Source organism: Purpureocillium lilacinum (assembly GCF_023168085.1).
Source record: "Purpureocillium lilacinum CBS 284.36 DNA, scaffold_8, whole genome shotgun sequence".
NCBI lineage: Eukaryota > Fungi > Ascomycota > Sordariomycetes > Hypocreales > Ophiocordycipitaceae > Purpureocillium > Purpureocillium lilacinum.
The window spans coordinates 265,595-287,896 of record NW_027072118.1 but is presented as its reverse complement, the minus strand read 5'-3'; the positions used below and the strand labels follow the sequence as shown (position 1 = coordinate 287,896).

General features: G+C 60.3%; 5 protein-coding genes and 2 non-coding genes across 7 annotated transcripts; 2 read left to right on the top strand and 5 right to left on the bottom strand.

The window, feature by feature from the left end:
* Positions 1 to 2,782: 2,782 nt before the first annotated feature.
* PLICBS_009957 (uncharacterized protein) lies at positions 2,783 to 3,415 on the bottom strand (the record flags this gene model as incomplete). Its single annotated transcript, XM_018327247.2, has 1 exon — positions 2,783 to 3,415. The coding sequence occupies one exon, from the start codon at positions 3,413 to 3,415 to the stop codon at positions 2,783 to 2,785; it is 633 nt and encodes a 210-aa protein (XP_018174278.2).
* Positions 3,416 to 8,414: 4,999 nt separating this feature from the next.
* PLICBS_009956 (uncharacterized protein) lies at positions 8,415 to 8,945 on the top strand (the record flags this gene model as incomplete). The annotated part of the gene is made up of 1 exon (XM_018327249.2): positions 8,415 to 8,945. One exon carries the CDS (start codon positions 8,415 to 8,417, stop codon positions 8,943 to 8,945), a length of 531 nt encoding a protein of 176 aa, XP_018174280.1.
* A 487-nt stretch (positions 8,946 to 9,432) lies between these two features.
* Positions 9,433 to 9,518, bottom strand: PLICBS_009955. The gene has a single exon. It is a non-coding gene; the product is annotated as a tRNA-Lys (tRNA).
* A 268-nt stretch (positions 9,519 to 9,786) lies between these two features.
* PLICBS_009954 lies at positions 9,787 to 9,893 on the bottom strand. The gene has a single exon. It is a non-coding gene; the product is annotated as a tRNA-Lys (tRNA).
* Positions 9,894 to 11,066: 1,173 nt separating this feature from the next.
* On the top strand, positions 11,067 to 12,015 carry PLICBS_009953 (NAD(+) salvage pathway protein; the record flags this gene model as incomplete). Its single annotated transcript, XM_018327250.2, has 2 exons — positions 11,067 to 11,135; positions 11,377 to 12,015. 2 exons carry the CDS (start codon positions 11,067 to 11,069, stop codon positions 12,013 to 12,015), a joined length of 708 nt encoding a protein of 235 aa, XP_018174281.1.
* A 159-nt stretch (positions 12,016 to 12,174) lies between these two features.
* On the bottom strand, positions 12,175 to 15,951 carry PLICBS_009952 (3-hydroxy-3-methylglutaryl-coenzyme A (HMG-CoA) reductase isozyme; the record flags this gene model as incomplete). The annotated part of the gene is made up of 2 exons (XM_018327251.2): positions 12,175 to 12,556; positions 12,611 to 15,951. The coding sequence occupies 2 exons, from the start codon at positions 15,949 to 15,951 to the stop codon at positions 12,175 to 12,177; spliced, it is 3,723 nt and encodes a 1,240-aa protein (XP_018174282.2).
* Positions 15,952 to 17,722: 1,771 nt separating this feature from the next.
* On the bottom strand, positions 17,723 to 18,936 carry PLICBS_009951 (uncharacterized protein; the record flags this gene model as incomplete). The annotated part of the gene is made up of 4 exons (XM_065601756.1): positions 17,723 to 18,015; positions 18,061 to 18,189; positions 18,236 to 18,342; positions 18,392 to 18,936. The coding sequence occupies 4 exons, from the start codon at positions 18,934 to 18,936 to the stop codon at positions 17,723 to 17,725; spliced, it is 1,074 nt and encodes a 357-aa protein (XP_065457828.1).
* Between the last annotated feature and the right edge of the window lie 3,366 nt (positions 18,937 to 22,302).

Sequence of the window (22,302 nt, the reverse complement as noted above, 5' to 3'; positions counted from 1 at the left end):
TTGCTCCGCTGTTGTCGCCCGCTTAATTTCGGACTCATCGCCATGACCCCGACTTCCTCCCTCCCTCTTTCCTCCTCGCTCCTGGTCCATCGTGTAGCGGCCGTCGCCGACACGAGCCCTGAGCCGCCCGCCCGAAAAGCTGCGGCTGCGATCCATGCCCGTCCATCCTTCTGTCAAGACCCGGACACCCTCCCAACGTGCAATCCCAGACATCATGCCACGGGCGCAACGAACCGACCGGGGGGGCCGTCTCGCTGAGCGTGCGCCACAGGCCAGCGCGACCCAGGACTCCAACAGCTGGCTGACTGGCTGATGCAAATCTGCCAGTCCGAACCGACTCGTCTCGCGCATGCAGCAGGCAGGCCACCGGCGGCCCCTCCGCCCCTGCAGGGCGGGCGCGCGGCCGCGCATGTTCAGGCTGCTGGCACCGAGACGAGGGTACGTTGATTAAAAGGTGCATGCGGGCAGGGGGCGCCGCCGACGTTGCTTTTTCCACGCGCCACCAGTCCCCTTCCCCGACGTTTCCAGACGCACGCTCTGCATCCACGCGGCGTCTGACATGGCGTGGTTTCTGGTCCCTCCCCCAAACGCCCGACAACGTTCGGTGGCTTGCTTTGTCGGCGATTCGGGGGACTTGACAAGGCGCCTGTCAGCCTGCGGCGCCTGGCGACGATGCGATGACCTTGGCCCGGCGTGCCGTCGCGACTGGTCACGTACTGCGGCGCGTTGCTGGGCGTTTCGTCCGCTAGACGCTTTGCGCGATGAAGCCGCTCACATGCGCATCCGGCGGCCATGGTGCTCTCCGGAGGGACAGTTGGGCCGGATTCCATCGTTCCACGATGCTGGGGTCGCCCACCGAGCCGACTACGACGTGAGACCAGCCGCCGGGGCACCTGCGTCAGTTCGGCTTCCATCTCACAAGCTTAAAGCCTTCGCGTCCACACCGAGTCCTGTCGGCTCCGCCTGAGCCCCCTGTCACCCTGTCTGCCACACGAACCTCATCAACGGCCGTCTGCAGGCGTCCCGGCTAGACGGTACGGCCCCACGGCTCCCCAGCCGCCCTCCCGTCCCCTCGGCCGCCACGTCTTGGCTGCAGCGAGGCAACCGCGCTACCAGCGGCCTCGTTCCATTGGACGATGGCCGCCTCGACAGGCCATCTGCTCGACGGGATGATCGAGGCAAGAGACAAATGAGCAAGGGGGGGCTTGCGGGCCGCCCGGGTTCCTGGGACGCGGCGGCGGCACGCGCAGCACCAGCACCAGCAGCCGCTGTGTTCCCTCCGTACCAGACAGTCGGGTCGACTGCCCGGCTCCAACGCCACGGCCGCTGGCTCCTCCCGCGCCCCTATAAGTTTGCTGCTCGTCCCCTTGCCCTCTCGCCGAGCGGTGAAGCCTTTGCCTTGTCCTCGACGCAGCCCGCGTCTCGCCATCTTTTAGGATGGACGACCTCCGCGGCATCGACGGCACTTGCTCCCCTCAGCCCGCACGTGGGACAAAGCCGCGACGGGCGAGCAGCATCAGCCTAGATCCCGAAGACAACATTGGCGCCCTTCAGCCGTGAGAGCCCCGATTTGCCAGAAGGAGCTTCTCTAACAGCAGCAGACATTGCGTTGCCTCCGCCGCCATCATGCCGCACCAGAGCCAGAGCAGCGGCTCGGCAAAGTCACCATTGCTGCTCCTGAGGCCCCAGGAGCTGCACTTTGTCGACGGCAAATCCCCGCCAAGTCCCCCCGAGGGATGTCCCTTGCTGCCCTCGCAGCCAGACCTGACATCGTCCCCATGTCTTTCTCCCCTGCAAGGATGGCTGGTGAACAAGAGCGATCGAGAGCAGAGGATGCTTGGACTCCCCGACTCTCCAGGAACAGACGGTAAACCTTCTATCAGCGAATCCCAGCCAGTCAGCACCATGCCGGACAAAGATGACACTTCGTCCGGCAACTCGAGCTGGGACCTGGTGGAATACGATTCGGACGCCGCGCGCCGATGTGCTTCCCCAAAGCGAAACGAGGAACCGGGGACGGCCAGCCAGGAGCTAGCACGCGGACGCGAGGACCGGTCCAAGGCACCATCCCCGGAACAGCAGACCGTCGAGGCAGAGCCTCCCAGCCCGGCATCGTCCATCATGCTTGGCGATGCGCCCATCCCCGAGCATGCTACAACTCGGTTCGCCCATCTAAATGAGCAGCTACAGCCCATCGGCGGACTAGGCGACAACACGCGCAGCTTGATTCGCTACCACAGGCACGTACCCCCCCTCTGCCTGGGATGGCGCGAATTAATGTCGGTAGCAGGGCCCATGACCGCCGGGGCCAAGGTCGTGTTAAGAAGCAAACTAAGCTCCGTAAGCGCCACAAGGGTTGATGGAAGCAGTGGTTTGGTCTAGGCAATTGTGCAATGCAGATAACATGTTTGGTGGCCCAAAATCTCAATTCGTCGCTGTCGTCGCTGTCGTCGCTGTCGTCGCTGTCGTCGCTGGGTATCATATGCATTGAAGACGGTTCCCTGGCTCTCCATGCCATTTCTTCTCCCTCCTCTCTTCCCTGATCTTTGTGAAACCCTGCCCTCAGCTCCCTTGGAATCCTCCATTCCTCCTCACCCCGTACCTCCACGGTCCGTTGGGTCGACAGTGCCGTGGTACCCTCTGTGTACCAAGTTGACTGGTTCATGACCCCCTTGCCCTCGACCATGGCAAACTGTCTCTCCTCGACACCGTAGCTCCCCATCTTGTTGCTGTTGCCGTATTTGTTTGTGGAGTCGGCCCCTCGACCCCCTCGGTCCCCTTCCTACTCCCCAACCAGTACCTCCCAGGTCCGTTCCGCCGACATGGCCGTGGTATAGTCCGTGTACCACGGCAACTGGCTCACGACCCCTTTCCCCCCGGAAATGGCAAACGGCATCTCGTCCCCGCCGTAGCTCCCGATCCTGCCGCTGTCGCCGTACTTCACCTGGAGGGCGAGGAGGTTCTTGTGCATCCTCGAGCCCGTCCTGCACACGTACAGGGCGAAATCGAGCCATCCGTTGGTGATGGCCCGGGCGCTCAGACGCAGCGCCCGGTTCTCGGCGTCCTGGACCCGGCGGCGGACAGTCTTGTCCTGCTTCGCGAAGCTTGGGTCCTCGCTGCCGGCCAGGGACGATCCGTCTGCGCCGTATGCGTAAGCGTCTGCGTCTGCGTCTGCGTCTTCCTGGCACGCATTGGCGACGTCGTACATCTCCACGTCTGGCGAGTCTTCCAGCCGAAGGCGGGCCATCTTGTCGGCGAGCATCTTCACAGCGGCCTCGGTCGCGGCCTTGTCGTTGGCGCGTTCCAGGAAGAGGTCGCGCGAGAACTCGTGCGTGGAGCGCGGCGCCACCGACTCGCCCGTCTCGAGGCACACGGCGATCTCGGGGCCGTCTGCGAAGGTGACTCGGCGAGGCATCGTGTTGTTTGATGGCACGGGTCTTTTTGTTGATGTATGTAGAGCTGCTGAAGAGCAGCTTTGTAGAAGGTGGTTGACAAAGCTTGATGTTTGTCCCGGAGCCCGTGCCACGGGGTTTCTGCGGAGGGTTAGGATGAGGTTGACAAAGACGCAAAGAAAAAGACCACTGACCCTTTAGAAGTCGACTCCTGGTGATAAGATGGCTGCGCGAGGAGCTTGACGCAGAGTTGCTCAGACCAGCTTCGGGGAGCGTTGTTAAAGTTTGACAGTGTTTGTTTAGGAGCGCGTGCCACGCGGGTCTATGACCGTTAGGACGCGTGGAAGAGGTCAAGGGGCAAAGATAACCAACCTTAAAAACGCGGCTCCTTGTAGTATAGAATGTTTGGCCCAAGTCGTATGTCTGGAATTCTTGCTCAGGGGCCTGTGGATAGAGCGTTGGCGAGCTTGAATGTTGCTCAGGAGTCCGTGCCAGAGTGGTCTATGGATGTTAGGGCACGACGTGGAAGCAGGCCAAAGGTGCCAAGGGGAGGCGGAAGAGACCAAAGGGGAAAAGACAACTTACCTTTAAAATGCGGCTCCGTGCGATATAGAAAGGCTGGTCAAAGCGTGCCGCTGGAGTTCTTGCTCAGGGCCGCGCGCCGGGGACGAAGGCGATGCCGCGCAGTTTCGTTATCTCGATACCTAGGCGCGTGCGCTTCGCGTGTGGTTGATATGTTGTTTATGCGTAGCGTGCGTCTGTAGCGACAGCACAGCTTATAGTAGAAGGCGTGTAGGTTGCCTGTAAGAGAATAGGGGCGCCGTGAAAGAAGGGTTATGCATGCCCGTATGAGTGTGCAGAAGTCGTCGCGCAGCGTGCAAGTGTGCATGCGAGTGTGTCTCTGGGAAGGATGGATGGCAGGGTCGCGGGACCAGAAACTTTCTGACCTCCATCTTATAGCTGAGTGGGCCAGAGAGATCAGTAGCGTCTATGCAAGGTAAACAGCGAGGGCGCGATAGAGTTCTGGGGTGCAGTCGACGGTGGCACTGCGTTGGCGGCTTTAGTGTTCCTGCCGGGGCGGTTACACGTGGGACACTGACGTCGGTGTAAGTGACGACCTGACAGCCGCTCCGAGTCACCCTCGCTCAAAGTCTCCGGGAGGGAGTGTGTTTCGTTCTTTGGGTGCAGGTACGTGAACTCACTGCTCGCGCCTGCGCCGTGGCTGTCCAGTCGGCAGCATATGCATCGGCGAGATGGAGTCGTGAGGCTGATAGGACGAGCCATGGGAGCATAAGCCAGCCACTAGTCAAGTTTCGACTCCTATTCTAGCTGGCTTGGATCCGGCGAAGTCTCAAGTGGTATGCTGGAATCTTCCATGTGGGAAATCGGATTTGTCTACGGCAAGGTTTTGAGCAAAGTTGCGCAGGATTGCTACCTTAGTCTGGAGGGTCCGCGCTCCTCGCTGTGCCCCAGTGACGAGCCGATAGCATGCCGGGGCGTTGTGGAGGGCATCTTGTCCCAGAATCAAATAAGACGCATATAAACAAAAGCACAAACGGAAGCGCGGCAAGGGGATCAAGATTGAGCTGATCCTTTTGTACATTGGTCATCGCCTACCGCCAGACAGTCACTGCCTATCCGTCGCCTTCGAGCGATGTGCCTGAATCTGTCGCAGCAGTCGATCGCTGACTTGGGAACACTTGGCTGTCGATTTACTTTGGTAGACCAGACATGGCTCGCCGGGCACCATGCACTATGGCGGAATGGTTAGCTTTACTTTGCATTATTTGCGCCAACTCTCGCTCGCGGATCCGGTCAAGCTGACGGGTCGTGTCACAGGATCGGCGAGTCTTAGACCGAGGCGGCGCGACTCACGGGATAAAGGTCGCTGCACGACTTGTTCGCCATCGCAGGCTTGTATGCGCGGATCGCATCCTGGTTCCCGTCCACGCCCTCGGGGCATGTCGAGCTCTCGTATCGGCATGCAGAAACGGGTGTCGCGCCCGTCTTGGCTCCAGCCGGCACCTGGGCATATTGCTGGCAGTACTGTGCAGGAACGCGTTGGTCGACGGATCTTCCGCGATGTGATTCAACTTACTCCTATGCGGGCTTCTTCTTCGGCCAGTGATGCGCTGCAAAGCAGCAACATGACGAGGACGCAGATGCTGAACATGACGATGCTCGAAGTTCAGGGCTGGGGTGTGGTTGGACGGCAGGGATGTCACTCCAGCATCGAACTGCCGGCGACACACCGTATACATATGCTTGGATGACGCATCTGCGTAGATCGACTTACGTACGTATCAAAACGGGCGTCGGGCAAATTAGAACTTGGTGTTCCCGTTCTTGTCGGAGGCGTTGACGTCAGATCACATACGTGCCACGAGCTCGTGCCTCGCTGTGGCCCGACCTGGCCCAATGATTGTTTACAGCATTCCCTGTACATGGGCAGATACGGCGCGCATAGCCGACTCTTGTGAGACGTGGCCTGAACGCTCGCCACAGTAAAGTTACAACCTCGCAAGGTCCGGCACAGGCACGATTGTATCAGTACTGCGTTTGCAAGTAGCGGGCTCCGGAAGTCCGCCATGTAATTTCCATATCTACGAGGAAGATTGCTCTGCTGGAATTTACGACCTGGCTGACGCTAGGACAAGAAAAAGGAAGGTTCCGTGACGGCACTGGACTGCGTGAGGGACTGCGACTGCTACATTCCCACCTGCCATGACGGCATGCATGGCTCAAATCACTCAACCGGTACGCGAGCTGAATCTTCTCACAGAGATAGCAGTCAATCTATTCGGCAAGATCTCGGACACATGTTGGTGCGAGGCGTGATTTGGAGCTCCAGGTCGTCGGTAGGTCATTCTTCAACCACGCACGACACATCGTTCACCAACCATAGAACCTGGCGTAGGTGCCGATAGGATCGTTGGTGTCATTTGATGTCAAATTATAGGTGCACACGAATTACACCGTATTTCCTGTAAGGCGAAGCTTTGCTCATCTGCGAGGCGGACAAACACACGCGCATCGTCTTGGCCGGGGCGAGACCGATACGGCGCTCTCAAGGCCGCCGTTTGCGCATCTAACGTGCCGTTCTATGTTGCGGATAGCTTTTTCTGCATGTGGTGGCTAGGCAGTGCGTTGACGATTCGGCGGGCAGTGGTCCGAGTGCCAATTGACTGCTTGCCATGGCACTGGACAAGCCCTCAAGCACGTCTCTAGGCGCGATACTAATTTTTGAGTCAACCTCTGACCCAACGTTTGACTTTCGCCTTCGACTTAACCTCTGGCAATATCGGTGCTCTGTTGACGATCACGAGAGCCTAACTAAACGATAATTGCCTGCGTTCCCTCGGCAGGCAATTGGTGACCAAGGGCAAGACTAAACGGTTTGCCGGGGGCACGTCTGCACAGTCACATTACCCCTTGGGCAGCTGTCACCCATAGCTTTCTGTATAACGCGTTCTTCTGTACGATCGGGCCAGTCTCGTGTTGCATACCGATCCCGAAACACGTTGCAGTCTTCAACACAAGGGCGACGGTCGTGCGCTCGTTTCACATGTAAGGGTGCTCGCGAGCTATGGCCAACATCGGGTAGAACGGCGACCTCTGCCCCGGAATAGACGCATGTAGTGAAGCTTCAGAATTTGCTCGTGTGATATTGGCTGGAGCCCCTCGTCAGTGATAGAGTGACTGTTGTAGGACCTCACCGCAGACTGTGTGACATGGAGCCTGTCTCAGTGTCCGTCTCCGGATATCCGTGGTGTATGGCGAGACCCTGTTCTTTGGGACCGGGGAAATCCAGACTGGTACGTGCGCGTGCTTTGATCTGGAGGTGCGTCTCACAATTCGTAATCAATTCATCATAATTAGAAGGTAGTTCGAAAAGCACATGTTGTCTTGTCGCATTTGCACATAAGGCCCCAATGGGGAGGACCATAAATCACGACTTCAAGCATACAAGGTTGTGTGTTGGTCCTACTCATCTCTATCTTTGGCCGACAAACGCCGTCGTCACCTCACCGGCCTGACTCAACAGTCCTCGCCGTGCAAACAAGTCACAATGTCGCTCATCCATTTCATACTGGGCGTTCTTTCCCTCTTAGGTCCAAACGTCCTTGCCTCGCCGACAAAGACACTCCAACCCGAGCACGCCCACGAGGCTCGCCGCGAACGCCCCAACTACAATGCACCAGCAGCCCCAACCTATGAGGCCGTCACCCTCGTCGACTACGAGGTGAGCTGCCCGCGGAACGTGACGGAAGACCCCAAGTATGGACGGCACTGTTTGCGCTTCAGCTCGTGCTGTGGATCCCGTTACGTCCCTCCCGACGTACAGCCTCACGAGTGCGGCGGCTGTGCGTGTATTGGTCACAATAGGGTGAGTGCCTAGCAACACAGACGCCCACTGAAACAAGCCAGGCAGGCACTGACAGTATGCATGGACTAGGTCTATGAGTTTTCGCCTTAGACGTGGACGAGGGCGATGTGGAGGGCAAGTCGGCGATGGATTCGTTTGGGGTGGACTGCGCAGAGCTCAAATGGGCAGGTTTGGAGTGGCCTACTATGACTGCATCGTAGACTTTGAGATAGCTTCTGTAATACCTCTGGTTTCAATGACACTCGATTCTTCGCTCGTCTTTTCATGCAAAAGGTCAGCACTGATGCGAATCGCGCGGCTTGTCCAGTTCGAGAAGCGCGCGCCTAGACGGCTAAGCGCCTGACGCAAACGCTGCGGCCTCAACAGACGACTGCGACACATGCCGTGATTGGATGGCCGAGTAGACACCTGATCAATCCGACTTTTGCCTCTCAGAAGTCGTCGTTTTTAATGATTAAGGCCACAAGAGTTGTCGGGCGAAAGATCTCCCGATGGTGCGCCCTTCAACAACACGATATGGACCCTACCATGAGTCACTATCGGTCGCCCATAACTCGTCAAACTCATATCGGTTCAACACCTCACCATCGCATCTGACGTCGCATCATATTGCCATATCATTATCTGCAATCACAATGGCGGCAGCGAGTCTTCGGGCGCTGTCCTGGACCAAGGGCGACTACCACATCTCAACTGACTCGTCGCTCATCCCCGTCTCAGCCCTGCGGCGGTTCTTCGCCTCCCCCGGGTTCTACTGGGCCGAGCCGCTGCCCGACGACGTCCTGCGGGAGACTTTTGACAATTCGCTCTCCTTCGGCCTGTTTCACAAGCCCAGCGGCGAGTGCGCCGGCATCGCGCGCTGCGTCACCGACTTTACCACGTTTCTCTACGTGACCGACGTGTGGGTCGAGCCGGAGCTGCAGGGCAAGGGGCTCGGCGGCTGGCTCGTCGACTGCGTGCAAGAGGTCGTCGAGTCGATGCCGCACCTGCGGAGGAGCATGCTCTTCACGGGTAACTGGGAGAAGTCGGTGCCGTTTTACAAGCGCCGGATGGGGATGGATGTGATGGAGAGCCAGGAGGGCAAAGGGCTGGCCATCATGGTTCGGAATGGCCGCGGCCACCCGAGCAACTTGGCGAAATCTAAGGAAACAAATGGCACACATTGAGGTATATGAAATGACTGAGATGCGACTCCAATAGAATTGACGAAGCGGCGGGTGCTTTGCCGGACCTCGGTGGACTCTGCGAGGACGGCAGGCGGCCATTTACCTATGTGTGCACCAGCTCTGCCACCCATGCGAACTCTCCAATTGATGGCGCAATCCGTCGAATCTGCGCTCACATATTCTACAGCGGCGCCATTCTCTGTCTGGAGGAAGCTCTTTCGTCTCGCCGACAAGTTGCTCTGGACACTGGGCGTGGCAGGCATATCGGGAGTGAGCCGCCGGCGAGTGCCGATGATGCAGGTCCGCGATCGGGAGCGCCGCCCCTCCAGGTACTCGCAGGCACAGTTTCTCCAACGGCCCGGCGGCTCTTGGCTGGGCCGGGCCGAGCCCGACACATCAGACAGGCAGAGTGATCAAAAAAGAATTGACCGTGCAAGACGGCAAAAAAAAGAAACCAGTCACTTCAATCATGCTTGATTATAGGAAAAGCCCGATGCGGGGGTCGAACCCGCAACCTTGAGATTACCGTGTACTCGTAAGAGTCTCACGCTCTACCGATTGAGCTAACCGGGCCGCTGAGCCGATCCGAAGATCGACTGCGGTTGTCACGTGCTGATCTGGGGCGGTATTGCCCATTATGTAGCCAGAAGACAAAATTTCGGATCAACAAAAAAAAGAAAAAAAGGTGAAGACGGGCAGGAGACCACGCACGTGCACTTCTACACGCATGTCGGATGGAAACACGCTGACCAAAAAAGGGAAGCAAAAAAAGAACCAGCCTCTGCGGACAGTCACCCGCAAAGCATGCTCAAATCGTTCATCGGATCTGATGTATAGGAATAGCCCGATGCGGGGGTCGAACCCGCAACCTTGAGATTGTTTGGAATACTCTTCGAGACGGAACTCTGAGATAAGAGTCTCACGCTCTACCGATTGAGCTAACCGGGCCCGAGGGTAACGGACGCCGCCCCCCCCTGTGGAAGGGGGGAGGCGCCCGCTGTGCCCTGCGGGTGTGCCCCGAGTGCTGGTGGGTTGGAAGACGAGGGTGCGATATTTTGCTTAAGAAGGTTGTGCCCCCCTGGTGGTCCCCCGGATGAAAAATTTTTGGTCGTTGGGGCTGGGCTGTGGTTCCGGACGTCGCTGGTGTCGCGAGGCGGAAACTGCGAAAAACGTTCGGCTGTGGCACTGGAGTGGTTTTCGGCAGCGCTAGGCAGGGTTTGCTAGCGGCACCTGCAGTGGAGCCGTGACGGGTTGGACGAAATGCAGGGTCCTGCAGTCTCGCGTTTTTCGTCCCGTCTCTTTTGCGAAGACCAAGCGGCTCACCCTATACGTACTTCAATCGTGATTCTTGCACATGATGTGACGTGGTGTAGGCGTGGCCGAGGCCCATTCGCATGGGATTGCTGGATGCGCCGCAATTTCTGTACATTTATTTATCGATTTTGATGGTTCAATCGCGTGCTAGTTGTCACGCGAGGACGGTTGCTCGTTTGACCCACGACATTTCGTGTCACTGCTCAACCTAGTTCGTGCTGATGTTCGACATCGTACGGAATGCGCGGACCCTTTCTTGCAGGTAAAACACATGGAGCATACCAAGGACGTCGACGAGACGAAAAGCGCCTCCATACTGTAATTGAATGCATGGCTACGCATTGCTCACCACATGCATCCCCCGACACCATCAGAGATCTCCTAACAAGGACCTCGACCCAGCACGTCCACTTCGTTCGTGGGATTGCCTCGCATTGCCGCATCGTCGAGTCCACATCCTCCCGAACTGTCACATTGAGCCTACGTGGCCCGAGTATGATGTCGTCCCCGGCTGCCTGCGCCCGCGGACCGACCGGACGCCGGATTCACAGGGCGAGCGCCTCGCCGGACCGCAGACGTTGACACCGCCGCGTGTCGGCGTAAAGTGGGGCCGGCGAGCGGCTCCCCGTTTTGGACGCCTGCATGCATTGTTGACGTGCTCGATCGTGCGACAGCCAACGACGACCACACCCTCTGCCGCCCACGTCCACCGCTCACGCCTGCCGGGCAAGACACAAGGCGAGTGCAGTACAGTGCACATAGTCGTACGACGTGGCCTGGCCATTTCCATCTACAGAAGCGCCAGTCATGGCCGACGGCGGCGCGTTCAAGCCGGCGCTGCTGGTGATTGATTTCCAAGAGGACTTTTGCCCGCCGGTACGTCACACAAACACCTCCCTCCACCAACACCACCACCCCGCCGCGTACCGCGCCGTGTGTCGCGCGCCAAGCCGTGACCTGCTGCCTCATCTCATGTCACCCAACACCGTTACCTCACCTCACCTCACCGCACGCGCATGCATCTCATCTCACCGCACCTCAACTCAACTCACCCTCACCCGTCTCATGCACTGCTACTCCGCGCACACGCTACCAACCAGCTAACAACACCCCTTAGAACGGCTCCCTCGCCGTCCCCCACGGCCGTGCCATTGCCCCCACCGTCAATGCCCTCCTCGCCCTCCCGTTCCCTGTGCGCCTCGCCACGCGCGATTACCACCCCGCCGACCACGTCTCCTTTGCGGCCAACCACTCCGGCGCCCAGCCGTTTACCTCGTCCACCACCATCGCGTACCCCAGCGACACCGAAACCGGCACCAACTCCGCGAGCCATCCGCCCTACGAGACCACGCTCTGGCCAACGCACTGCGTCCAGGGCACCCCCGGCGCGGAGCTCGTCCCCGAGCTGCGGCGCGACCGCCTCCAGGGCGTCATCGACAAGGGCAAGCGCCGTGATGTGGAAATGTACTCGGCGTTTTATGACCCCTTTCGGGTGAGTGACAGTGGGCTCGCGGGCCGCCTGAGGGACGAGGGTGTCACGGACGTCTTTGTCGTGGGGCTGGCGGCCGACTTTTGCGTCAAGGCCACCGCCGAGCATGCCCACGACGAGGGCTTCCACTCCTACATCATCGACGAGGGTACCAGGCCCGTGTTGCCCGACAAGTGGGCCGAGTGCCGAGACGAAATCACAGCCCGGGGTGTCAAGATTGTGTCCGTAGACGGGGACGAAGTGGCAAGGGTCAAGGCATTGCCATGATTCTGGTCGTGAACCCGTATTCTAGTTACGCCTGAAGCTAGCTAAACAGGAATGTTTGCATTAAATATGGATAAGGGTATGGCCAGCACCAACGTCATGTATCGTCTAAATGTATGCCTCCAGTCCTTCTCCTTCTAGGCCTCCCCCGACACCCTTTGCCTACCGCTTCGACCGCTGCTGCGCTGCTGCGCTCAAGTTGGACTTTTCTTGCGCGCTTGTCATGGCCAACGACACGGGCGTCATCGGCGGCGGGGCTGGCGTGCCCGTTCGCGACGGCGCCGCACTTCGGTTGTGCTGCATGTGCGCCCGTACCAGGTGACCGGCCGCCAGCGCGCTGCAGAGCGACAGCTCGCCAGCCAGCACCGCCGCCGCGATGATGCGGGCGAGCCGGCGCGCGTTGTCGCCGGGGTTGGTCGGGTGCGACCCTCGCACGCCGAGCATGTCGAGCATGGCGCTCTGCGGCTCGAGAATGGTGCCACCGCCGAGCGTGCCCACCTCGAGCGAGGGCATCGAGACTGAAATCTGCAGGGAGCCATGCAAGCTGAATGCCTCGTTAGCAAATGTGTCGCGTGAGATACACAAAGAGTCAACCTACTTCCTCATGGTGGTGATGCAGTTGGCGCTCTCCACCACCTGCGCGGGGTCCTGACCGGTCGCCAGGAAAATGGCCGCCACGATGTTGGCGGCGTGCGCGTTGAAGCCGCCAATGGACCCAGCCATGGCGGACCCGATGAGGTTCTTGGACACGTTGAGCTCCACCAGAGAGTCCACGTCGCTCTTGAGCACGTTCTTGACCACGTCGGCGGGGATGATGGCCTCGGCCACGACGCTCTTGCCGCGGCCGTCGATCCAGTTGATGGCCGCCGCCTTCTTGTCGATGCAGTAGTTGCCGGAAACCGAGATGATGGACATGTCCTCGAAGCCTTCCCCGGCCATGACGTTGAGCGCGTGCTCGACGCCCTTGGAGATCATGTTCATGCCCATGGCGTCGCCCGTCGTCGTCTTGAAGCGGATGTACAGGTTGGTGCCGGCGAGCGCCGTCTTCATCGTCTGCAGGCGCGCGAAGCGGCTCGTCGAGTTGAACGCCTTCTTCATCACCTCCTGCCCGGGCTCCGAGTCGAGCCACAGCTTGGCGGCGCCGGCGCGCTCGAGCGTCTCGAAGCTGAGGCAGGGACCGCGCGTCATGCCGTCCGCCGTCAGGACCGTAACGGCGCCGCCGCCCGAGTTGATGGCCTTGCAGCCTCTGCTTGCGCTAGCAACGAGCACGCCCTCCGTGGTGGCCATGGGAATGAAGTAGCTCTGGCCATCGATGACCAGGGGACCGGCGACACCGACGGGCAACGGGAGGTAGCCGACGACGTTCTCGCAGCAGGCTCCAAAGACGCGCTCCCAGTCGTAGTTTTCGTACGGCAGCTTGGAGCGGTCGAGGCCGCTGGTGACCTCGGCCGTCGCCTTGGTCCGCGAGATGATGGTGCGCCTGATCTTGACGGCGCGGGTAAAGTCCTTGAGAGTCTTCTCGAGTGCGTAGCCAGGGATCTTGCCGCGCATCGACATGGTCACGACCTCCTCGTCCGACATCTCGTGCGCGCGCTTCTCGACGAGCATCTTGTCCAGCTCATCGTTGGAACGGTGCTCGCCCGACGGCACCGACGGGGTCGGCCTCAGCTTGGTCATGGACAAGAGGTCGCCCTCGTCGTCCGTTGGGGCCGGGGTCGCGGGCTCGCTTCGCTGAGGCGTAGGCGGGACGTATTCGCCCAGGGGCAGGGTTGCCGAGTCGGTGTCGTTGAACCTCTGAGCGCGGGCCAGCTCCTTGCGGTCGATGACGTGCTCGGGGACGTTGGGGTCCTTGATTCCCCAGCGGGCCACGTTGAAGAGATAGCCGTTGAGGCCAACGCTGAGGGCCAGGGCGACCACGATCCACTTGGACAAGACGGGGTCCTCGAGGCTCGTGAGCAGGCCACCCACCACGCGGCCGCCCACACCGTAGTCGCCCAGGTGCAACCGCTCGCCGAGACCGACGCCGCCGTCACCGAGGGGCGACGACAGGGCGTAGTGCACAGACGGAAACTCCAGCTCGTACTTGATGGGCGTGAGGACGGTGACGAGAGCCGGCTTGCCGCTCGCCTTGGCCGTCGCGAGGATGGCGTTCAGGCCGTTGGACGCCACCTTGAACGGGTCCACGGGAGGAATCGACACGACGCCGCCGAGGCCGCCGGCCCACGTGCGCCAGCTCGACAGCGACGACGCGCTGCGGAAGGGGATGGTGCAGATGTTGATGACGTTGATGAGGATGAAGCCGGAGATCATGAGAACCTTGAACTTGGGCACACTGCTGCTCTTCATCGAGCGGCCAAAGAGGGAGCCGTCGCCGTTCTTTTGGCCGGGGCTGTCCCACTCGTCCTGGCTCTTGGCCACGTCCTCGGCGACACGTCGGCTGACGCCGTCGGCCTCGAGGGCCATGCGCATGTCGACATGGCGCTTGATGCGGTTGATTTCGAGCTTGATGCTGAGGATGGCCGTGTAGAAAGTGAAGAGCAGAATGCAGTCGAAGAACAGAATCCACGCAGCCAGGAAGCAAAACTGCTGGAGGCCGCCCTGCACGCCAGACGCAGCGCCGAGGACGAGGATCAGGATCTCGATTGCGTAGTCGCGCAGGATCTCGTAGCCCTTGTCCTTGATGGCGGCCTGGATCGCATACTGGATGACGTTTTGCGCCTGGATCTCCGTCTTCTTGCCGGCCTTGGTCTCTTGGACCTGGGCGCGGCGGTGCTCAATGGCGTGGGAGAGGACGGCGCGCGTGAGCACAATGTTCTTTTCGAAGCCAATGGTGACTACCAGGAACGGGAGACCCTCGGAAAGCAGGATGACGCTGATGGGGACTCCCAGCTTGGCGGTGACGGCGAGGCCGAAGAGGAACGCAAAGACGGACGAGAAGAGGGTGCTCATGCCGAGCCAAAAGTTGGAGCCCATGCGGCGCATCGACAGGAACAGGGAAACAAAGGTCAGATGCATCGACAGGTAGCCGAGGATCATGATGACAATGTCGAGCGTCTCGGCATTCTTGAGCAGGTCCACAAACTCGACGAGAGCGTTGCTGGCCCACTGGACGAGGGTGTTGCGCGTGTTGACCTTGGCCGCCTTCATGATCCACATCTTCTTCTCGCGGCCGTGGCGCGTCACCGTCTCCTCGGCGTCCTCGTTAGGGATCTCCTGGACCGCGGTGACGAATTCGGGAGCCTCCTTGTAGGGCAGCGAGTAGGCGAGGATGCTGTCCTGCGAGTACGCTGTGAAGGGGTTCTCGGTGGAGGGCAGCGGGGTGACGGAGAGGTTGCGCGGCGTCGGCACGACGTGAGCGCGCGGGGCCGTGCTCGGCGAGCTCGTCGAGAGAGTGTCGGGGAAGACGAGCGTCAGGAGTGCGAGGTGGTCGGCGTCGTTGTGGCTGCCGGCCGCCACGTCGTGCTCGACGGGCTGCCACCTCCACGCCGTGTCCGGGCCGGCGCGCAGGTCTCGGCTGCCGTCGACGAGAGAGGACCAGTCGGCCTTGCCGACATTCCTGGTGCCCTCGAACAGGCTCTCCTGGAGGAGGCCAACGTACGAGGTGCTGGCCAGGACGGCGACGATGACGACGGTGTGGATGGGGTGGGAGCAGGCGAGCCGGGACAGGAACTGGAGGAGGGGCGCGACCTTCTTGGCCAGGCGGGACGGGGCCGAGGCGTGAGCGAGGGCGGGCTCGCCGCGAAAGCGAGCCGGGAGGAGGTTTGCGGATATCATTTCGACCGACTCGGAAAAGGTGACTCGGCGTTTCGGTTTACGACATTTGGGTTTCGAGGGGACCTGGTCGACTCGATCTAGAAAGGATCTGGGGTGAGTGACTGTAGACACGAGCGCGGAGGTGAGCGGCAGCGTCTTGGTGGCGATGATGCGTGGGTAAGGCATGGTCGCGCCCGCGTCCGCGCCGTGACCATTGCACCGGCGGCAGCGACAGCAGAGGCAGGGGCAGACGGCGGTGATGTGACGGGAAGGGTCGCACGACAGGCGAGGACGATGGGGGCCGCGGGACAAAAGCTCTTGTAGCCGCGCAACAACGACTGGAACTGGAATACTAACATGAACAGCTCGGCTGTGTCGTCAGTCTCGTCGTCGAGCAGTCGGGCCTCGAGTCGTGGCGCCGGCGGCGGTCGATGACGGCTCGTCGTTGGGGGTCGCGGCAGGAGGAAAAAAAAGACAGAGGCACGCGGGGCCAACACGGGCTCGACTGTCCCTGAGAACAATGGGAGGTCAATGGCACCAACAACCCAATTGCAGCCACGGGGCTTCCAGCACGATTGAGCAACAATGAACAAACCGACAGCGGACGAGGGGAAGGGGGAAGGAAAAGGAGGGGAGGAGGGTCGGGTCGAGGCTGGTGGTGATGGATGGAGTCGGGAGAAGCGCAATCGAGAAGCGGCCCAGACAGAGAGAGCGAGCGTGGAGGCCGGGCGGCTCCTGTGCTCCCGGGTCGCCTGTCGAGCCTTGGAAGCCCCTGTTGGCGTGGGCCCTGGCGAAATTGCTGCCTCCAGCGGTGGAGTGGCTGCCCTGCCCAGTCAAGCCAGTGCCAGCCAGCGAGAAAATTTGGCTGGTCTCTGGGGAGGCCCGCGCTAGCCAGCAGCCGACGTTGGGCCGGGCGGTGAACCCTGCAGTCTCAGAACACACTGGAGGCTCCACTATTTTTCTGCTGCAGCGCCCTAGCATCCAGGCCAAGCTTCCACGCCAGGGGCCAGGAGGCTGCGGCAAGTGCAGGCAGGTGCCGTCCCAACTCCGCCACTGGGCGCGTTGCGGGCACTGTGCGCAGTCGCTCTCGTACGATGATTTTCGCAGGACTCGTCCCGCATTCCTCAGTTGCGGCCCAGTGCGGGCTCGGCCGCACGCACCCACTTTCACCATCTACGGCGGCATTGGGGTGCGCAGGACCATCTCAGGCAACGCGTCCGCAAAGCCTCACTCGTCCAGCTGAAATTCGTCGCTCCCGCCCGGGCAGACATGGTCGGATCGACGGTAGCCGCTATGCATGACGACATTGTTTCCCAGCAGCTCACCAGCTGGCCGATTGATCGCCTCCGCCAGCCCCAAACGGTGACGCCAGCATGACCACGACAAACACGGCCACGCAGCAACACAATTGCGAAGCCGGGCTGATTCGTGTTCCCCAGGACGGCAGTCGTCCCGCATCGAGCGGCGCGGGAACTTGTTTGGCCGCTTCGCAGCAATAGATATCCCGTCTTCAGATCCGGAAGATGCAGTTCCCACGCCTCTGCAAAGGCGTCACGCGGCAGTCGCTGTGGCGCAGACCTCCCCCAGCCATCGTGCCAGCCATCGTGCGCGGCATCATTTCCCCCACGCGTGCATCCCGGCACGGGTGCGCAACAGGCAGAGACTGACTTGTCGGGCAGCCATCGCCTTTCTCCATGCGCATGCGCGACGACGCAACGACGTCTCGAATGGGCAAGTCGATGCCGTTTGGCTGTTTTGCCGGACGCGCCACGCTCCGTTATCTGATCTTGCCGGCTCCGCCAAGTGGATCTCGGGTCTCGGCCGGAGTGGCGGCGCTCCGAGGATCACGACGGTCAATGCTTTGCAGGTGGCACATGGAACACATCTATTCATTAAAAAAAAAAACGCAAACGCTGCAGGCCGACCCATAACGCCATTGGCCCTAATGAATAATGCCTCATTCTCGACGGAGCTGGGAGGTGCTCAGCATCTGGTACCTGTCCTCCGCCGCCAGCCGCTTCGTCGTCACGCGGTCTGGATAGTTGCGCAGGCACATGTTGGTGAAGTGGGTACCGTAATGGATGCCCTCAGTCGGTGCCTGGCCGGCGTTGTACCCAGGCAGCGGCTTGACTACCGAGCGAAAGTTGGGCTCGTGAAAGTAGGCAAACGCGAACCGCTCCCGCGTGTTGAGCCCGACCTTGTGCGGAGTCGACAGCAGCGCGTTGTTGGTCATGTACTGGAGCATATCGCCTGAACAGTCAGTGACGGCCGATGACGAAAGCGTGGGGTGCTCACCTGGGAAAACAGTGAAAACCCCTGGAGTCGGCGGAACGTACACCCATCCGGCGTCGTCCTCCTTTACGCCGGCAGCACTCTGCTGCCAGTTGGCAAAGCTATCGCCCTGTGGAGGCCGCACAAACAGGCCTGTGTCGTCAGGATCGTTCAACATGCAGCGCGACGCGAGACTCACCTCCGACGTCATCTTGAGCTGCCATCACCAACAGCCCATAGTCTGTGTGAGACCCGATGCCACGGCCGGCTTTGCCCTTCCCATTGGTCTTGTGTCGGGCCGGAAACCTGGCTTGTTAGCTGACAGTGCTTTGATAGTATGTGGTAGACGCCTCACCTCAACACGCGCATATGATGCCAGCCATCGTTGGTGTACTGCGTCAACGACCCGGTAGGAACGTCCAGTCCGAGCTCGATCAACGCCAGCAACTTCTGTCCAGCCGTGCCCAGGTCGGCGATGTAGCGGCTGATGACTTGCTTCATCTTCTGGTCTGGCCAGGGGCATGGGCCGTGGCATGGCCAGCGGCTCTGGACCCTCGGGTCAGATGAGGGGAGATCCTTGGTGACGGTAAAGATCTCCGAGTAGTCGGCAATGCCGTCGGTGATTTCTTCCCCTGAGGCAACATAACCGGAGTAACTCTGTGAGTCGACGCACGCCTGCTTCTCAGCCTGCGGTCTCGCGAAGAAGCGCCTGCTCTGGGCGTCGGCAGCTTCATACAGTCGTCTTTGCAGAGGGCTCATGCAGACTTGAAGAATGCCATCGCGCTGCCAAGCAGCGACGAGGGACCGCCCCATAGCCACATCGGCGACGGAGCCAGTGACAGCCTCTGGAAGGACAAACGTTTCCAGCTGTCCCACGGCGGCATCGAACCCGGGCGGCATTGTCCCCACGGCGGGATCAGCTGGCATGTCCCGTGCTGAGGCTGGCGTCAGGCTGGCTGAACGAGGAGCGTGATGTCGCGAGGACACGGAAGGGGGTGGCATAGTTGCGGGGGTATGGACTGCCGTGGCCAGCGTGGCCATGTGCCTCGCCTTGGCGACGCCCGGAACCGGACGAACCCTGAAGGCCAAAAGGGCCATTGTGGTCATGATGAACGATATAAACTGAAGTATCGAGGACTACGGTTTTATGACTGACACTGCATAGCTGTTGAAGTCCCAGAAGCGGGAGGATGCGAGCATTATATACCTGCTCGCCAGAGCACTGGACGGAGATGACCAGGACGCACGGCAGTCAAGAGATTTCTCGGGAAGTGCCGAGGCAGCGGCCTTGCCCGAAGCATCCAGGTAAGCCATGGTCGATGATTTAGCTCTGGACTCCGTACGAGACGTCGCCACTGACCTCCATGGCCCGGAGAGGGTAAACTAACTAGGCATGGCATTGGCAGAGTTTGTTCGGATGCCACGGCGAGGTCAGAGCTCCATGTCGTGGTCCGTCATTGTGGCATGATTATACACAAGCGCTGTGACGTCGGGCGAACGACTGCCTCCGCATGCCTGGTCCAGTGACCTGGGGTACCAAGCACTGGCTACATGGCATGGCACTGCTGCATACCTCGGTGCTACGGGATCATGGTGAGTACGCTGAGCCTCGGCCTGGGACTGCGGGATTGATGATCTGATCCATCAACCATCAGCGGCGACATGCCTGTTGCGAGCTCACGGGACTGTGCCATGCTGACACCCTGTTCCACAACCTTCGTTCTCATCTCCAAGCGTGACCTGGTAGAGAGATCCAGGGTCCAGTATTCAGGGTCGTCGCATCGGCAGTTAGGCCAGAGTCTAATTACCGGCCCGCCTTAGTCGCCCGCGTGGGGAGCAGGGTCCGCTATGGCGCGGAAGCATGGCGAATCCCGGGCGAGTGAAACACAGAAACAGCTTCGCGAGGAGCAGACTAGCTACTCCCGCCTCCCGAAGCGCGCGAAAACGAAGACGGACTTAGAGTGCTACGAGTCCCATGTGGCGTCACGTCCGTACAGGGATTGGCCAATCATGCGTTCGAGAAGTATGCTGATGACCGCGTCAAGGGAGAGACGAGTGGTCTAGATGCTCTTCAGTGCCGACCAACATGCATCGCGACGATGGCACGGAGCGATGACAGAAACACCTGTCCACGTCTCGGAGGTGACGCTTCCGAGTCGCAGAGGGTCGAGGCTTTGGGGTAGCGCGGCGGGTCGTCCAGTGATGTTGGGAATATGCTGCTGGGGAACCATCGAGATGTGGCTCTGTGGTTTGGAGTGGCACAAGATGTGCAGCTGCGGTTGCACGCGGATGAGGCATCCGATTCTGGTCCATGCGGGCCGGCAGAGTGTGTACAACACACCATTAAGATCAGGACATGAGGGGGATCTGTCTGCAGCGTGCGAAGACGTGCTCGAAAGGTAGGCAAGCAAAACCAGACGACATGTGTGAAACGGCGCAGCCGACCCTGTTGCCGGTGACGGGGTTTCCGTGAAAACTGACGACAGACTGGAGCCGACCTGCGAGGACACCTACCTCACCTCAGGGAAGGGGCAGAGGAGAAAGTCTGTCTTCTGGAAGATACCCGGAAGTAAGTCGTGGCTTCGCGCCCCATGTCCCCGCCCCCAGCCACCTCGGGATAGGCGAACAAGCTCCTAGGGCTGCAGCCTGACGTAGGGGGAGTGGACTCGGGCGATTCAACGTGAGATTTGGCTTCGTCGGCGCATGGCGCGCGGCGGGTTCTCGAGCGCTCGCACGGTGCCGCTTTCGTCAGCAGCGTATATCAGGAAGAGCTGCAAACCGCGATGAGGACTCGCAAGAATCGATCCCAAGCGCCTGCAAGACATGAGAGTATCTCGAGGTGGCGCCGGGCGGACGGGTGGGCGGACGGGGGCCCACCGCGGTCGGTGCTCCCGAGTGTGGCCGGCGGGCAGCCGGCTTGGCGGGGTGGGACGGGGCGGGGCGGGCGTCTTTGTTTCGACCTCGCAGGCTGTCGGCGGCGAGAGGCGCTTGACGCTGGCAGGGCGGGAACCTGGGCTGAGATGCCTGGCACGGATGTGCTCCGAGGGGATGCCTGTCCCGGTTGCGCCGAGGTGGCAAGCGCTGCTCTGAAGATTCATAAGACGGCCCCCTGCTCAAGAAGCCACCTACTCAACGGAGCCGCCTGCCGTGTCACTTCATTTACCGGCGGACTGATTAAAGATCGAGTCTTTCTGTTTGCAAAGGTGCAAATGGCGAGTTGTACAGCTAGACAATCTTCCAATCATTAGGGCCACTATTGACAAGGGCTCAATGCCTCACCCAGCAACGACGAGAACAGCAGCAACGATAGCAAGAGCGACAAAGACAGGAACAACGCACTGGGCTGGTAGGCGACCCGTTCAACTAAGTATTGACTGACACCTTTGCAAACAGGGGCACACTCAAGATGCTGGAATAGCCCAGACATGGACCGTACGTAACGTATGACCTGAGTTCATTCTGGCGAGCTGCACGTGAGCGAAAGACACCAGCAACATCAATTGAGCCGCGGTGGCAGCATCGACAGCCCCTAGGAGTGTCCCCTGTTCGCTAACAGAAGCCACACTGCCTTGCAACAACTGGCAAGGGGAGCTTTGCAGGCCACAGCAGTCGAGAGGGCCCTTTGCTCAACCTCACGCCACTCGCAAATGTGAGGGGCGACTTACACTTTCACCAGCAATTGTCCATCGCAGCCTGCCTGCTTGCCGCCGCCGCCTCCATCACTGTCGTCGTCCTGGCGCGGCTGCCGGCTCAAACGGCCCGCCCAATTAACTGCATGTAGAAGGTCGCTAGGCCCATCCCGCCTCTCCGTTCCACCTGCCCCAAAAGTCGTTGGAGGTCCTGTGCCTTTATTAGTGCGGGCTTGCAGCGGCAGCCAATAAGCTGTAGTTTGGCCCCTGATGAGAGGGGATAACATAGATCGAAGGGGATAGTAGCTAGCACGCGGTCGGACACCACCGGCGCAGTGCCTATCTTACCCCAGAGTCCGAGACGCCGTTCACATTCTGGACGTGAAGCTGCGAATCCCGGAACTTCGGCACGATGGGCCCCCTCGAGACTCTTTGAGATGGCTTGATGAGGTTTCCGGTTTACGGATGTTCGGCAGGGCTAGTTGCGGAGGTAGGAAACACGAACGATCTGCTGCCAGTCGACGTTGTGTCAGTGGGCAGATCAATTGATGGCTCTGGACTTAAATAGATGGGTTGAGACTCGCTTTGGACCAAGCCGAGGCGAGATTGAGACATAGGTTTTGTAGGGTCTGCGTCC